The 15,142-nt window shown below is 36.8% G+C and overlaps 1 protein-coding gene across 3 annotated transcripts in view; it reads right to left on the bottom strand.

Annotated features, from left to right (window-relative positions):
* Positions 1-15,142, bottom strand: part of FOCAD (focadhesin) — a 312,885-nt gene that overhangs the window by 152,100 nt on the left and 145,643 nt on the right. For all 3 annotated transcript variants that reach the window (XM_067744497.1, XM_067744498.1, XM_067744499.1), the window contains 4 exons: positions 14,216-14,320; positions 13,716-13,817; positions 13,060-13,190; positions 11,066-11,192 (listed from right to left, as the gene is read on the bottom strand). In XM_067744497.1, coding sequence (XP_067600598.1) covers positions 11,066-11,192; positions 13,060-13,190; positions 13,716-13,817; positions 14,216-14,320 — 465 coding nt within the window. The remainder of the gene's footprint in view (positions 1-11,065; positions 11,193-13,059; positions 13,191-13,715; positions 13,818-14,215; positions 14,321-15,142) is intronic.

The raw sequence follows: 15,142 nt of genomic DNA, 5'->3' as shown, positions 1-15,142 counted from the left end.
TCAAGACTGCAATAGGTAACTGTTTCATCTAATTTCACAGAGACAGGGAAAGTTAAGCAAAGTAAGAAGACAGAGGAACTAGTCTTGATTGAAAGAGCAAGACAAAACCCCTGGGAAAATAAATAATGAAATAGAAATAAACACTTTACAAGATAAAGAATTCAAAGTATTAGTAATAAGAATGCTAACTAAATTAGGGAAAAGAATAGATGAACACAGTGAGAATTTTAACAAGGAACTAGAAAATATACAAAAAGAACCAATCAGAACTGAAGAATACAGTAACTGAAATGAAGAACTCACTGAATAGCAGACTATGTGATACAGAAGAACATAAATGATCTGGAAGATAGAATAATGGATATTACCCAATCAGAACAGCAAAAAGAAAAATAAATGTTAAAAAATGAGAACAGTTTAAGAGATTTCTGGAAAAACATGAAGCATACCAACATTGGCATTATAGTGGTTTCAGAAGGACAGGGGAGAGAAAGGGGGTTGAAAATGTTTTTGATGAAATTATGGCTGAAAAAGTCCCAAACCTGAACAAGGAAACAGATATCCAGATACAGGAAGCACAGAGGGAATCCAAACAACATGAACCCAAAGAGACACACACCAAGATATATCATAACTAAAATGGCAAAAGTAGAAAATAAAGAGAATTTTTTTTTTGGCCATGCCACGTGTTAAGCGGGATCTTAGTTCCCAGACCAGGGATCAAACCCATGTCCCCGCAGTGGAATCTCAGAGTCTTAACCACTGGACTGCTAGGGAAGTCTGCAAAAAGAGAATTTTAAAAGGCAGCAAGAGAAAAACAAAGAGTCATATACAAGGGAACCCCCATAAGGCTATCAGCTGATTACTCTGCAGAAACTTTGCAGGCCAGAGGGAGCAGCATGATATATTCAAAGTGCTTAAAGGGAAAAACCTGCAACCTAGGATACTCTACCCAGCAAGATTATCATTCAGAATTAAAGCTGAAATAAAAACAAACTTCTCAGACAAGCAAAAACTAAAAAAAATTCATCAATACTAAAGCTACCCTAAAGAAATGTTAAAAGGTCTTTTCTAAGTGTTAAAGAAAAAGCTATAATAAGAAGTAAAAATTTATAAGAAAGGAAAAATCCCACAATGAAAGGCAAATATATAGTAAGGACTGAGGATCAACCACTTAAATAAACTAGCATGAAGATTAAAAGACAAAAAATTGTAAAAGCAGGGGCTTCCCTGGTGGCGCAGTGGTTGAGAGTCTGCCTGCCGATGCGGGGAACGTGGGTTCGTGCCCCGGTCTGGGAGGATCGATCCCACAAGCCGCGGAGCGGCTGGGCCCGTGAGCCATGGCCGCTGGGCCTGCGCGTCCAGAGCCTGTGCTCTGCAGCGGGAGAGGCCACAACAGTGAGAGGCCCACGTACCGCAAAAAAAAAAATAAAAAAACAAACAAACAAAAATTGTAAAAGCAATTATAACTACAATTAAAAAAATGAAGATGTAAAATAGGACATCAAAAACACAAAATGTAGGGGACGGGAGTAAAAACAGGTGTATCTTTTAGAATATGTTTAAAATTGAATGACTACCAGTTAAAAATAAGTAGATATGGTTATAGGTCAACATGAACCACAAATCAAAAACCTACAATAGATACCAAAAACCTAGAAAGAAACACAAGCATACTACTAAGGAAAATCATCAAACCATAAGGGAAGAAACAAACAGAAGAAGAAACGAACAGAGAAGAACTACAAAAACAACTGGAAAACAAGTAGTAAAATGGCAATAAGTATATACCTGTCAGTAATTACTTTAAATGTCAGTGGACTAAATGCTCCAATCAAAAGACATAGTGGCTGTTTGAATAAAAAATCAAAACCTGTCTATACACGTCTTACAACAGACTCACTTCAGAGCGACACACACAGAGTGAAAGTAAGGGGATAGAAAAAGATATTTCATGTAATCAGAAATGGCAAGAAAGTGGGGGTAGCAATACTCATTTCAGACAAAATAGACTTTTAAAACAAAGTCTATAACAAAAGACAAAGAAGAGCATTATATAATGATAAAGGGATCAATACAAGAAGAGGATATTACACTCGTTAACATATATGCACTCATACAGTAGGACCTAAATATACAAAGCAAATATTAACAGACATAAAGGGAGAAACTGACAAAAAACAATAATACTAGGGAACTTTCACATTCCACTTACATCAATGGACACATCACATAGACAGAAAATCAATAAGGCAACCATAGTCTTAAATGACACAATAAACCACATGGTTTAATAGATACCTACAGGACATTCCATCCCAAAACAGCAGAATACGCATTCTTTTCAAGTGCACATGGAACATTTTCCAGAAGAGATCAAATGCTGGCCACAAAACAAGTCACAACCAATTCAAGAGGATATAAATTATATCAAGCATTTTTTCCAATCACACTGGTATGAAACTAGAAATTACAGAAAGAAAACTGGGAAAATAACAAACACCTGGAGACTAAACAACATGCTACTAAAAACCAACAGTCAATGAAGAAATCAAAGAGGAAATCAGAAAATACCTTGAGACAACTGAATATGGAAACACAATTTTCCAAAATCTATGGGATGCAGCAAAAGCACTTCTAAGAGGGAAGTTTATAGTGACACAGGCCCTCCTCAAAAAACCAAGAAAAATCTCAAATAAACAACCTAACATACCACCTAAAGGAATTAGAAAAAGAAGAACTAACAAAGCCCAAAGTCACCAGAACGAAGGAAATAATAAAGATCAAAGAGGAAATAAATAAAATAGAGACCTAAAAACAAAAAAAAAAGATCAATGAAACCAAGGGCTGGTTTTTTGAAAAGATGAGCAAAACTGATAAACTTTAGCCAGGCACATCAAGAAGAAATGAAAGAGGAAAAAAAATAAACAAAATAAGAATTGAAGAGGAGAAATAACAACCGATACCACAGAGATACAAAAAATCATAAGAGAATACTACAAATAGTTATATGTCAACAAATTGAACAACCTAGAAGAAATGAACAAATTTCTAGAAACATGCAAGCTAAGGCTGAGTCAGAAAGAAACAGACAATCTGAACAGACTGATCACTAGTAGTGAAATTGAATTTATAATTAAAAAAAAAAAATTCCCAGCGAAGTCCAGCATCGGACAGCTTCACGAGGGAATTCTACCAAACATATAAAGAAGAGTTAATACCTATCCTTCTCAAACTATTCCAAAAAACTGAAGAGGATGGAACACTCACAAATTCATTCTATGAGGCCACCATTACACTAATACCAAAACCAGAAAAAGACATCCCCCCCAAAAAAATTTCAGGCCAATATCTTTGATGAATATAGATACAAAAATCCTCAAAAAAATATTAGCAAACTGAATCCACTGATACATAAAAAGGATCATACACCATGATCAAGTGGGATTTATTTCAGGGATGCAAGAATAATTCAATATTCGCAAATCAATGTGGAACACAACATTAACAAAGAGAAGGATAAAAATCATGTGACCGGGGGCAGAGTCAAAATGATGGGGTAGGAGGATGTGGAGTTCGTGTATCCTCAAAACTAGGGCATCTACCAGGTGCTGGTGGGGGACCTCAGACACCTAAGGGGATGGGAGGAATGTCTGTGCAACCAGGTAGGATGTGGGAGGGAAGAAGGCGGGGGAGGAAAAGTGGAGGTGGGATGGGACCAGCATGCCTGAGGGGTGGCTGGGGGAGGAGAGGGGTTCCCACAGTCAGAGGGGCCCACTCAGGGCGATGGGATCAGCAGGGATGGAGAGAGACCTTTGGGGAATTGGGGGATCAGAGGGGAATGCAGCCAACATCTCCCCAACTTGCTCAGGCCCCAGGAAGCCTGCTGGGGTCCCAGGCTTGAACCTCTGCCCTCCAGGGCCCCTCCAGCTGGGCGGGTTCTGAGGACATGGGAGGGAAAGTGGGGAGGAAAAGTGGAGGTGGGACGGGGCCAGCCCCTGAGGGGCAGCTGTGGGATAGGAGGGATTCCCATGCTTGAGGGGCCCACTCCCACTGAGGGGATCAGTGGGGATCAGGAGAGACCTTCGGGGGATAGGAGGGGAACACGGCCAGCATGTCCCCTGCCAGCTCAGACCCCAGCAAGAATGCTGGAATCCTGGGCCTGAACCTCCACCCTCTGGGGCTTCCTCTGGCTGCATGAGTCCTGAGCCTAAGGCCCGCCTCCCAAAGGCCTCTTCCAGCCAGGCAGGTCCTGACATTAAGCCCCAACCGCCCAAGGCTTCTACCAGCCTTTTTTTTTTTTTCTGCCGAGGTTCTGTTTTGCATTGTTGTTGCTTCATTTTTATTTTTCTAACATATTTTTATTTTTCTAACTTTATTTTTTATTCTTTCTTTTTGTTCTGCTCCTTTTGGTTTGTTACATCTCTTTTTTTCTTTTTTTGCTGCACCACATGGCTTGCAGGGTCTTGGTTCTCAGGCCAGACGTTGGGCCAGAGCTCCAGTGGTGGGAGCACCGAGTCCGAGCCACTGGAATGACGGAGAACTACAGGCCCAAGGGAATATTAATCGGTGTGAGCTTTCTCAGAGGTCCTCATCTTGACACCAAGACCTGGCTCCACCCAACTGCCTGCAAAATCCAGTGCTGAAAGCCTAACAGCAAACAACCAGCCAGACAGGAACACAGCCGCACCCATCAAAAAAAATGGGATGACAAAAAAATATAGTACAGACAAAGGAGCAAGATAAATCCCACAAGACCAAATAAATGAAGAGGAAATAGGGAACCTACCTGAAAAAGAATTCAGAGTAACCATAGTAGATGATGATACAGAATCTTGGAAATAGAATGGAGGCACGGATTGAGAAAATACAAAAAATGTTTAACAAGGACCTAGAAGAACTAAAGAACAAGCAAACTGTGATGAACAACACAATAACTGAAATGAAAAATACACTAGAAGGAATCGATAACAGAAAAACTGAGGCAGAAGAACGAATAAGTGAGCTGGAAGATATGGTGCGAATAACTGCCAAAGAGAAGAATAAAGAAAAAAGAATGAAAAGAAATGAGGACAGCCTCAGAGACCTCTGGGACAACACTGAATGCACCAACATTCGAATTATAGGGGTCCCAGAACAAGAAGAGAAAGAGAAAGAGTCTGAGAAAACATCTGAAGATATTACATTCGAAAACTTCCCTAACATGGGAAAGGGAAAAGCCACACAAGTCCAGGAAGCACAGAGAGTCTCATACAAGATAAACCCAAGAAGAAACACACCAGGACACATAATAATCAAACTACCAAAATTTAATTGAAAGAAAAAATATTAAAAGCAGCAAGGGAAAAGCAACAAATAACACACAAAGGAATCCCCATAAGGTCATCAGCAGATTTTTCAGCAGAAACTCTGCAGGCCAAAAGGGAGTGGCAAGATATATTTAAAGTGATGAAAGGGAAAAAACTACAACCAAGATTACTCTACCCGGCAAGGATCTCATTCAGATTCGACAGAGAAACCAAAAGCTTTACAGACAAGCAAAAGCTAAGAAAATTCAGCACCACCAAACCAGCTTTACAACACTTGCTAAAGGAACTTCTCTACACAGGAAACACAAAAGAAGAAAAAGACCCACAAAAACAAACCTAAATCAATTAAGAAAATGGTAATAGGAACATACATATTGATAATAACCTTAAATGTAAATGGATGAAATGCTCCAACCAAGAGACACAGACTGGCTGAATGGATACAAAAACAAGACCCGTATATATGTTGCCTACAAGAGACCAACTTCAGAACCAGGGACACATACAGACTGAAAGTGAGGGAATGGAAAAAGATATTCCATGCAAACAGAAATCAAAAGAAAGCTGGAGTAGCAATACTCGTATCAGATAAAAAAGACTTTAAAATAAAGAATGTTACAAGAGACAAGCAAGGACACTACATAATGATCAAGGGATCAATCCAAGAAAAAGATACAAAAATTATAAATATTTATGCACCCAACATAGGACCGCCTCAATAGATAAGGCAAATGCTAACAGCCATAAAAGGAGAAATTGACATGAACACAATAATAGTGGAGGACTTTAACACCCCACTACCACCAATGGACAGATCATCCAGACAGAAAATTAATAAGGAAACACAAGCTATAAAGGACACAACAGACCAAATAGACTTAATTGATACTTACAGGACATTCCACCGGAAAGTGGCGGAATACACTTCGTACTTAAGTGCACACGGAACATTCTCCAAGACAGATCACATCCTGGGTCACAAATCAAGCCTCAGTAAATTTAAGAAAATTGAAATCGTTTCAAGTATCTTTTCCGACCAACACTATGAGATTAAAAATCAATTCCAGGAAAAAAAACTGTAAAAAAATACAGACACACTGAGGCTAAACAATACACTACTAAATAACCAAGAGATCACTGAAGAAATCAAAGAGGAAATAAAAAAAATCTATAGAAACAAAGGACAATGAAAACATGACGATCCAAAACCTACGGGATGCAACAAAAGCAGTACTAAGAAGTTTATAGCAATACAATCCTACCTCAAGAAACAAGAAAAATCTAAAATAAACAATCTAACCTTACACCTAAACCAAGAAGACAAAGAAGAACAAACAAAACCCAAAATTGGTAGGAGGAAAGAACTCATAAAAATCAAAGCAGAAATAAATGAAATAGAAACAAAGAAAACAATAGCAAAAATCAATGAAACTAAAAGCTGGTTCTTTGAGAAGATAAACAAAATTGATAAACCATTAACCAGACCAGTCAAGAAAAAAAAGGGAGAGGACACAAATCAATAAAATTAGACATGAAAAAGGAGAAGTTACAACTGACACCGCGGAAATACAAAGGATCATAACAGACGACTACAAGCAACTATATGTCAATAAAATGGACAACCTGGAAGAAATGGGCAAATTCCTGGAAAGATACAATCTTCCAAGACTGAACCAGGAAGAAACAGAAACCATAAACAGACCAGTCACAAGTAATAAAATTGAAATCGTGATTAAAAATCTTCCAACAAACAAAAGTCCAGGACCAGATGGCTTCACAGGCGAATCTATCAAACATTTAGAGAAGAGCTAACACCTATTCTTCTCAAACTCTTGCAAAAAATTGCGGAAGAAAGAACACTCCCAAACTCATTCTACGAGGCAACTATCACTCTGATACCAAAACCAGACAAAGACATCACAAAAATAGAAAATTACAGAACAATATCACTGATGAACATAGACACAAAAATCCTCAACAAAATACTAGCAAACAGAATCCAACAATACATTTAAAGGATCGTACACCATGATCAAGTGGGATTTATCCCAGGGATGCAAGGATTCTTCAATATATGCAAATCAATCAATGTGAATCACCATATTAACAAATTAAAGAATAAAAACCATATGATCATCTCAGTAGATTCAGAAAAAGCTTTTGACAAAATTCAGCACCCATTTATGATACACACTCTCCAGAAAGCGGGCATAGAGGGAAACTACCTGAACATAATAAAGGCCATACACAACAAAACCAAAGCAAACATCATTCTGAATGGTGAAAAAATGAAAGAATTTCCTCTAAGATCAGGAACAAGACAAGGATGTCTACTCTCGCCACTATTATTCAACATAGTTTTGGCAGTCCTGGCCACGGCCATCAGAGAAGAAATTTTAAAAATCCAAATTTATAGGGCTTCCCTGGTAGCGCAGTGGTTGGGAGTCCGCCTGCCGATGCAGGGGACACAGGTTAATGCCCCAGTCCGGGCAGATCCCACATGCCGCAGAGCGGCTGAGCCCGTGAGCCATGGCCACTGAGCCTGCGCATCCGGAGCCTGTGCTCCGCAACGGGAGAGGCCACAACAGTGAGAGGCCCACGTACCGCAAAAAAAAACAAAAAGCAAAAAAAACAAAAAACAAAAATCCAAATTTATATATAAAACACTGATGAAAGAAATCAAAGATGACACAAACAGATGGAAAGATATACCATGTTTTTGGATTGGAAGAATCAATATTGTGAAAATGACTGTACTATCAAAAATAATCTGCAGATTCAATGCAATCCCTATCAAATTACCAATGGCATTTTTCATAGAATTAGAACAAAAAATTTTACAATTTGTATGGAAACACAAAAGACCCCGAATAGCCAAAGCAATCTTGAGAAACAAAAACGGAGCTGGAGGAATCAAGCTCCCTGACTTCAGACTACACTACAAAGCTACAGTAATCAAAATAGTATGGTACTGGCACAAAAACAGAAGTATAGATCAATGGTGCAGGATAGAAAGCCTAGATATAAACCCACGCACCTATGGTCACCTAATCTGTGACAAAGGAGGTAAGAATATACAATGAAGAAAAGACAGTATTTTCAATAAGTGGTGCTGGAAAAACTGGACAGCTACATGTAAAAGAATAAAATTAGAACACTCCCTAACACCATACACAAAAATAAAATCAAATGGATTAAAGACCTAAATGTAAGAGCAGACACTATAAAACTCTTAGAGGAAAACATAGGAAAAACACTCTGACATAAACCGCAACAAGATCTTCTTTGACCCACCTCCTAGAGTAATGAAAAGAAAAACAAAAATAAACAAACAGGACCTAATGGAACTTAAAAGCTTTTGCACAGCAAAGAAAACCATAAATGAGATGAAAAGACAACCCTCAGAATGGGAGAAAATATTTGCAAACAAAGCAACTGACGAGAGATTAATCTCCAAAATACACAAACAGCTCATGCACCTCAACATCAAAAAAACAAACAACCCAATCGAAAAATGGGTGAAAGACCTAAATAGACATTTCTCCAAAGAAGACATACAGATGGCCAAGAGGCACATGAAAAGATGCTCAATATCACTAATTATTAGAGAAATGGAAACTGAAATTACAATGAGGTATCACCTCACACTGTTCAGAATGGCCATCATCAAAAATCTACAAACAATGAGGGTGTGGACAAAAGGGAACCCCTCTTACACTGTTGGTGGGAATGTAAATTGATACAGCCACTATGTAGAGCAGTACGGAGGTTCCTTAGAAAACAAAAAATAGAACTACCATATGACCCAGCAATCCCACTACTGGGCATATACCCTGAGAAAACCATAATTCAAAAAGTCATGTACCACAATGTTCATTGCAGCCCTATTTACAATAGCCAGGACATGGAAGCAACATAAATGTCCATCAACAGATGAATGGACAAAGAAGATATGGTACATATATACAATGGAATATTACTCAGATATAAAAAGGAATGAAAATGGGTCATTTGTAGAGATGTGGATGGACCCAGAGTCTGTCATACAGAGTGATGTAAATCAGAAAGAGAAAAACAAATATCGTATATTAATGCATATATGTGGAACCTAGAAAAATGATACAGATTAACCATTTTGTAGGGCAGGAATAGAGATGCAGTGGTAGAGATCAGACATGTGGACACAGGAATGGATGGTGGGATGAATTGGGAGATTAGGATTGACATATATACACTACCATGTGTAAAATAGACAGCTAGTGGGAACCTGCTGTATAGCACTGGGAGCTCAGCTCGGTTCTCCGTGGTGACCTAGATGGATAGGATGGGGTTGGGGGAGGCCCAAGAGGGAGAGAATATATGTATACATATAGTTGATTCACTTTATTGTACAGCAGAAACTAACACAACATTTTAAAGCAACTATACCCCAATTTTTTTAAAAAAAATCAAATGATCATCTCTATAGACACAGAAAAAGCATGTGACAAAATTCAATATCCATTCATGATAGAAAATTTCATCAAAGTTTGTGTAAAAGGAACATATCTGCTCATAATAAAGACCAGTTATTATAAACCCACAGCTAACATCACACTCAATGGTGAAATGATGAAAAGCTGAAAGAATTTCCTCTAAATTAACAGATGAATAGATAAAGAAGACGTGCGTGTGTGTGTGTGTATTCCAAATATACATAATGGAATATTACTCAGCCATAAAAAGGAATGAAATTCTGCAATTTGCAACAATGTGTATGAACCTAGAGAATATTATGCCTAGTAAAATAAGTCAGATACAGAAAGATAAATACTCTGTTATCACTTATATGTGGAATCTAGAAGATAAAACAAATGACTGTATATAACGAAACAGAAACAGACTCACAGATACAGAGAACAAAGTAGTGGTTACCAATGGGGAGAAGGAAGGGAGGAGGGGGGAGGTAGGGCTATAGTATTAAGAGACACAAAATACTATGCATAAAATAAATAAGCAACAAGGATATATTATACAGCACAGGGAAATATAGCCATTATTTTTTAATAACTTAAAGGGAGTATAATCTATAAAAGTATTGAATTAATATGTTGTACACCTGAAACTCTTATGATATTATAAATCAAATATATTTCCATTAAAAAACAATAATAAAGCAGCTTACAAGGCTGCATAAAAAAATTTTTTTTACATGAAAAACTTCTGTTAGGTCGATGAATGATCTTTGATGTAATTACCACATTTCTCCAAAAGATTAAAGATTTCTTCTGCTGTGCTACAGTTTTGGGAGCAGTCTGAAGTTCAGAAGATCATTTAGAGACTCGGTTCTAATATCAGTCCATCCTACCCAGTCTGATCATTAGGAAAGAAAGGATCCTTTGCCAATCTTCAAGTCAACAAAAGTTTTTTGCTGGCTATAAAACTGCCACTGGCCCATGCCGATTTCCTTACCTCTTCTGCTTCTAAGGCTCTCAAATCACGAAACCGAGAAGCAAATATACTCAAGAGTTCTCCTATAAGCATACTTCTCCTTCTATATTAACAAAAATAAATAACAACGAGGAAGAATCTAAAGTCTGGTTTTCTTTAGCCTCTAGAAAATGTCTACATGTTTCAAGACTTCCCTCTACAAAGAATTTGTAAGGTAGACTGTCTTATTTCACTCTTCTGAACAAAAGTCTCCTACATCTTTGTAACCACAATGCCTTGTAAATTATTTTCTTCCAAATTATACAAAACAACTCAAAAAAGCCCACCTCAGCCTGGCAGAGTGCATGAAGACCTTGTAACACCAAGGCTGCTGGAGTAGCCTGGTCAGGCTTGGTGCATTCATTCAACATCTGGGAAATAGCTGCCAACATATCTGCACCGTGCTGATATGGCCTACAAAAAACGACAGTTTAGACACAAGATTAAAGCCAAAGAACTATATTACTACCCAAGGTCTTTTGCCTGAACAAAAACATTAATGCTTTTCTTTACTCTTGTGCATATCAAACGTTGACCCTCAACTAAGAATACCATATGCTTTTGTTCAAAGATTTGCATCTTCATCATGTCTGCTGTAACTTCAGGCTCATTTTTGGTATTATTACCCAAAAAAGAAGACACTCCTTAACAAATTTTATTCTCCCTGAATCACAAAACCTATTGTCTGAATCGACAAAAACTCAAGTCTATAATAATAGTGAAAAGAACTGACTTACCTTATTGAGATCATCAGTAAACCCAGGGATTTGAGATCAGAAGATGGTTGGTCATAGCAGTATTACAAACTAAGGTGGGTATGCCTATCACAATAACGACGATAATGATGATAAAATCATAATAATATGAATTATAACTGACTGAGCACTTACTTCATGCCAGGTACTGTGCTGGATTCACTCACTCATCCTCCTCTCCTTCCTCTATCCCACATATATTGTGCTACCCCCAGAATGCTTTTAACTTCATAAAGAAATGCTCAGGTCTGCATTCGTTGTAACCCCTCAGCGATATAATACTTCTCTCTATTTAACAAAATATCAATTGAAAAAATTGCCTGACTGAATTCTATTGCTTCACTGTCTGCCAAATGGAAATCATTTAACAAAACTGGAAAAATTTGACGGATCTCGAGATGGTAACTGAAAGGTTCACTGAATAAGGTTTCAACAGACTCTGATCTGATCTGATGTTTAACGTCTCCTGAGCCTCATCTTTAAGTATGTAAAATTAAAATGTCGGCTATCATCTCTAAATTTTTTCCATGCCAATACCTCAAGAGAATCTAAACTCTTAAGTCTTGGGTTAACACGTGTGTAACTTTTAGACTAAGATGTTTTTTGTGTTGCCAAAAGGCTGAAGCTTAGAAAAGAGGCAGAACTGCTGAGGCTTAAATACAGTCTGATCCAAGATTTTACTTGAAACGGAAATCATCCACATTATCAGCATCTGGGCCAACCCATTCATTGCACAGCTTCAGGAAGTACCATTCACAGTGTCATCATTGACAAAAGTAGAATGATGCTCCAAGAATTCTACAGTGCAGTGGCTCAATCAATATATGAAACTGCAGGATTATAACTCATTACAAATGTATCAAATCTATTTCCTCTCTAAGATTTTGGCCTTACCCTAATTCAAGAAAATAGAAATCTGGCAAGGTGGAGTTTTGCTTAGTGTTATTTCAGTCTTGTCACCTCCTGCCTAGTTATTAACCCATAACCTAGAATAGCAGAGTCATCTCCCTAACATCTTCATGTCTTCCTAAACCCTAAAGCATACACAGGAATTCAAGGTCATTTCCCTCCTTGTAATAATTCCTAATAATTAATTCCATTCAATGAGTTACAAATAAGGCCTTCTCTATTAAAACATCTTATAAAAATCAGCATAACATAGAGAGAATATAAGAAAGAACAGCTTGACTGATAATCCACTGCTTAGGTTTCAGGAATTTATATATAGAAAAATAGAAAATGTAACATCATATGTTTTATTACAACATTAAATTATTACACAGAAAAGGATATATAAATAGCCTCTAAACCTAGATATAAGTCTAGACCTGAAAAGACATGCCTGCTACTCAAAGCTATTGTTTGATGTTACTAAATTTTACAATCAGACAATTTGACTTTAATATTCATTTATTCTTATTCAAACATCCTCTGCCTATCTTTCCTTGCTTCTTGCTTGCAATAAAAAAATTAAATGCAAAATAATATATCATGATATACATTCCCAAAGGTCAAGCATGTCTTACCTTTGCTTACATATATCTCTGATCGATGCTGCTTTAGCTATCAGTTTCTCCCATTGGACCTCCTTGCCCACAGACAGAGAGGGCACATCGGACATGGCCATGAAACGCTGCAGTTCAGGATAGACACGATCCTAAAAAGGCAATTTCACAAAAAAGGTAATTTCACAACTTGAGTTGAATAATAATTGTCTCCTTTTATGCAGCATTTTCACATCTAAATCTTACATCTGCATTGCAAATTATAATGTGTTTCATCTAATCAGAAAAAAAAGAATGCTGTTATGATTGCTGGGGATTTTCTTACAGATCCATGTACTGTTCATTTCATAAAACAAGAAAAAAGTGGCAAAATCTCACTCTAATTACAAATGCTCTAATCACTTATATTTCTATCACTTTTTCCACACAAATGGAAAAATAAATTTCAGAATTAAGGAAATAAGATTATTTTCTATTCTCAATTTCTCTCTGAGAGTCAATCACAACTGACCACATTATAGATCAAAAGTACACTAAATCAAAATTTCTCAATGCAATCATTTATGTCACTCACTAATATTACTATATCAAAGAAGTGTCATGCATAATGACAAAATTACCTTTCTTCAGTGAAAGGGACATGCTTACTACTCATACAAGTGTATATCTGAGCTTACCTGTTTTTCCCACAAAGAAGTCAACAAGCGCAAAGTGACAGCTTTTAGTTGCGGAGTGGTTCCAAGAAGTTGAATTACTCGTAGAATTTGTCCTATGCACACCTAGCAAACATTGAAGAAACTTTGGTTTCATAAATGCAAATGTGGATAACCCCAAGGTTACCAAAGGAACTTAAAAACCTCTTATTATAAAATAAAGACTGAAACGGAAGCTTACTACAGTATTACCCATCTCCTCAGAGGTTGGAGATAGCTTTGGGAGGAGCTAGTTAGCAATTCTGGGGGCATAAAGACCCAATCTCAGACAACAGCCAATGGGAAAACTTGATGAAAAAATGATTTTTAAAAATTAATTCTTAAATATTGTAACAAAAATGTTTGGCCCAACAAGGGAAGCAGTGATCAAGGCAAAATTAAAGGGTCAAAATTTCACATGACAACAAACAAAATTCATGTCTCACTTTCTTTTTGCCCCAAAGTAAGTCGCTTAATATACAAACCTTGTGAACACCAAGTGTAGGCAAAGTATACAAGATATCATTGTATAACACAGGTTCCAGTGGTCTTCCTAATTTGAACATCAAAACTGGAATCAGATTTGGTACCTGAAATGAATTTAAAGGACATATAAATTATGCCTTTTAAAAGAAATCAATCGATAAAGCAATATTTCATTTTTCTCCAAATGAATACTATGAATATATATGAATTAAAAGCCTAAAAAAATGTCAGTTAGCCATTTGTTATTAATGGTAATTTCAAAGTACTGTTAATATTCTATCTCTTTTATAATTACCTGTGAGCCCTTGTTCTATCCCTTTATACACATATACCTATTACAGGGGTTTTTTGGTGTTAAAAAAATGCTTTTCTTAAACAACTATGACAAACTCTCAGCAATACAAAAATAATTAATACATATCCTGCCCTAAAGAAGCTTACAGTTGTAATGAGTAGCACAGTGAAATATTCAATGGTTATTCCAATGTAAAATAATTAAAACCAATTGTAATATAGGGGGGGTTAATGGACAAAAATTTCCCTCCACGTTCATACTTCAACCCCTATGCATGATACAATAAAATAAGAAGAGCAAAATCATTTGTGGATCAAAAGACTTAATATTGTTAAAATGGTACTATTTCCCAAATACATCTACATATTCAATGCAATCCCTATCAAAATCCCAGGTAGCCTCTTTGCCAAATTCCAGAAATTGATCCTAAAATTCATTTGAAAACAAGTGATCCTGAAAAGCCAAAACAATCTTCAAAAGGAGCAAAATTTGAAGATTCAACCTTCCCAAATTCAAAATTTATTACAGAGTTACAGCAGTCAAAATAGTGTGGTACTGACGTGAGGATATAAATATAGATCAATGAAATAGAACTCACAGTCTAGAAATAAATCGTTACATTTAAGTCAAT

The sequence above is a fragment of the Pseudorca crassidens genome, chromosome 7, assembly GCF_039906515.1.
Source record: "Pseudorca crassidens isolate mPseCra1 chromosome 7, mPseCra1.hap1, whole genome shotgun sequence".
Taxonomy (NCBI): Eukaryota; Metazoa; Chordata; class Mammalia; order Artiodactyla; family Delphinidae; genus Pseudorca; species Pseudorca crassidens.
The sequence above is the reverse complement of the archived record's forward strand: the minus strand, read 5'-3'. Positions and strand labels throughout refer to the sequence as shown.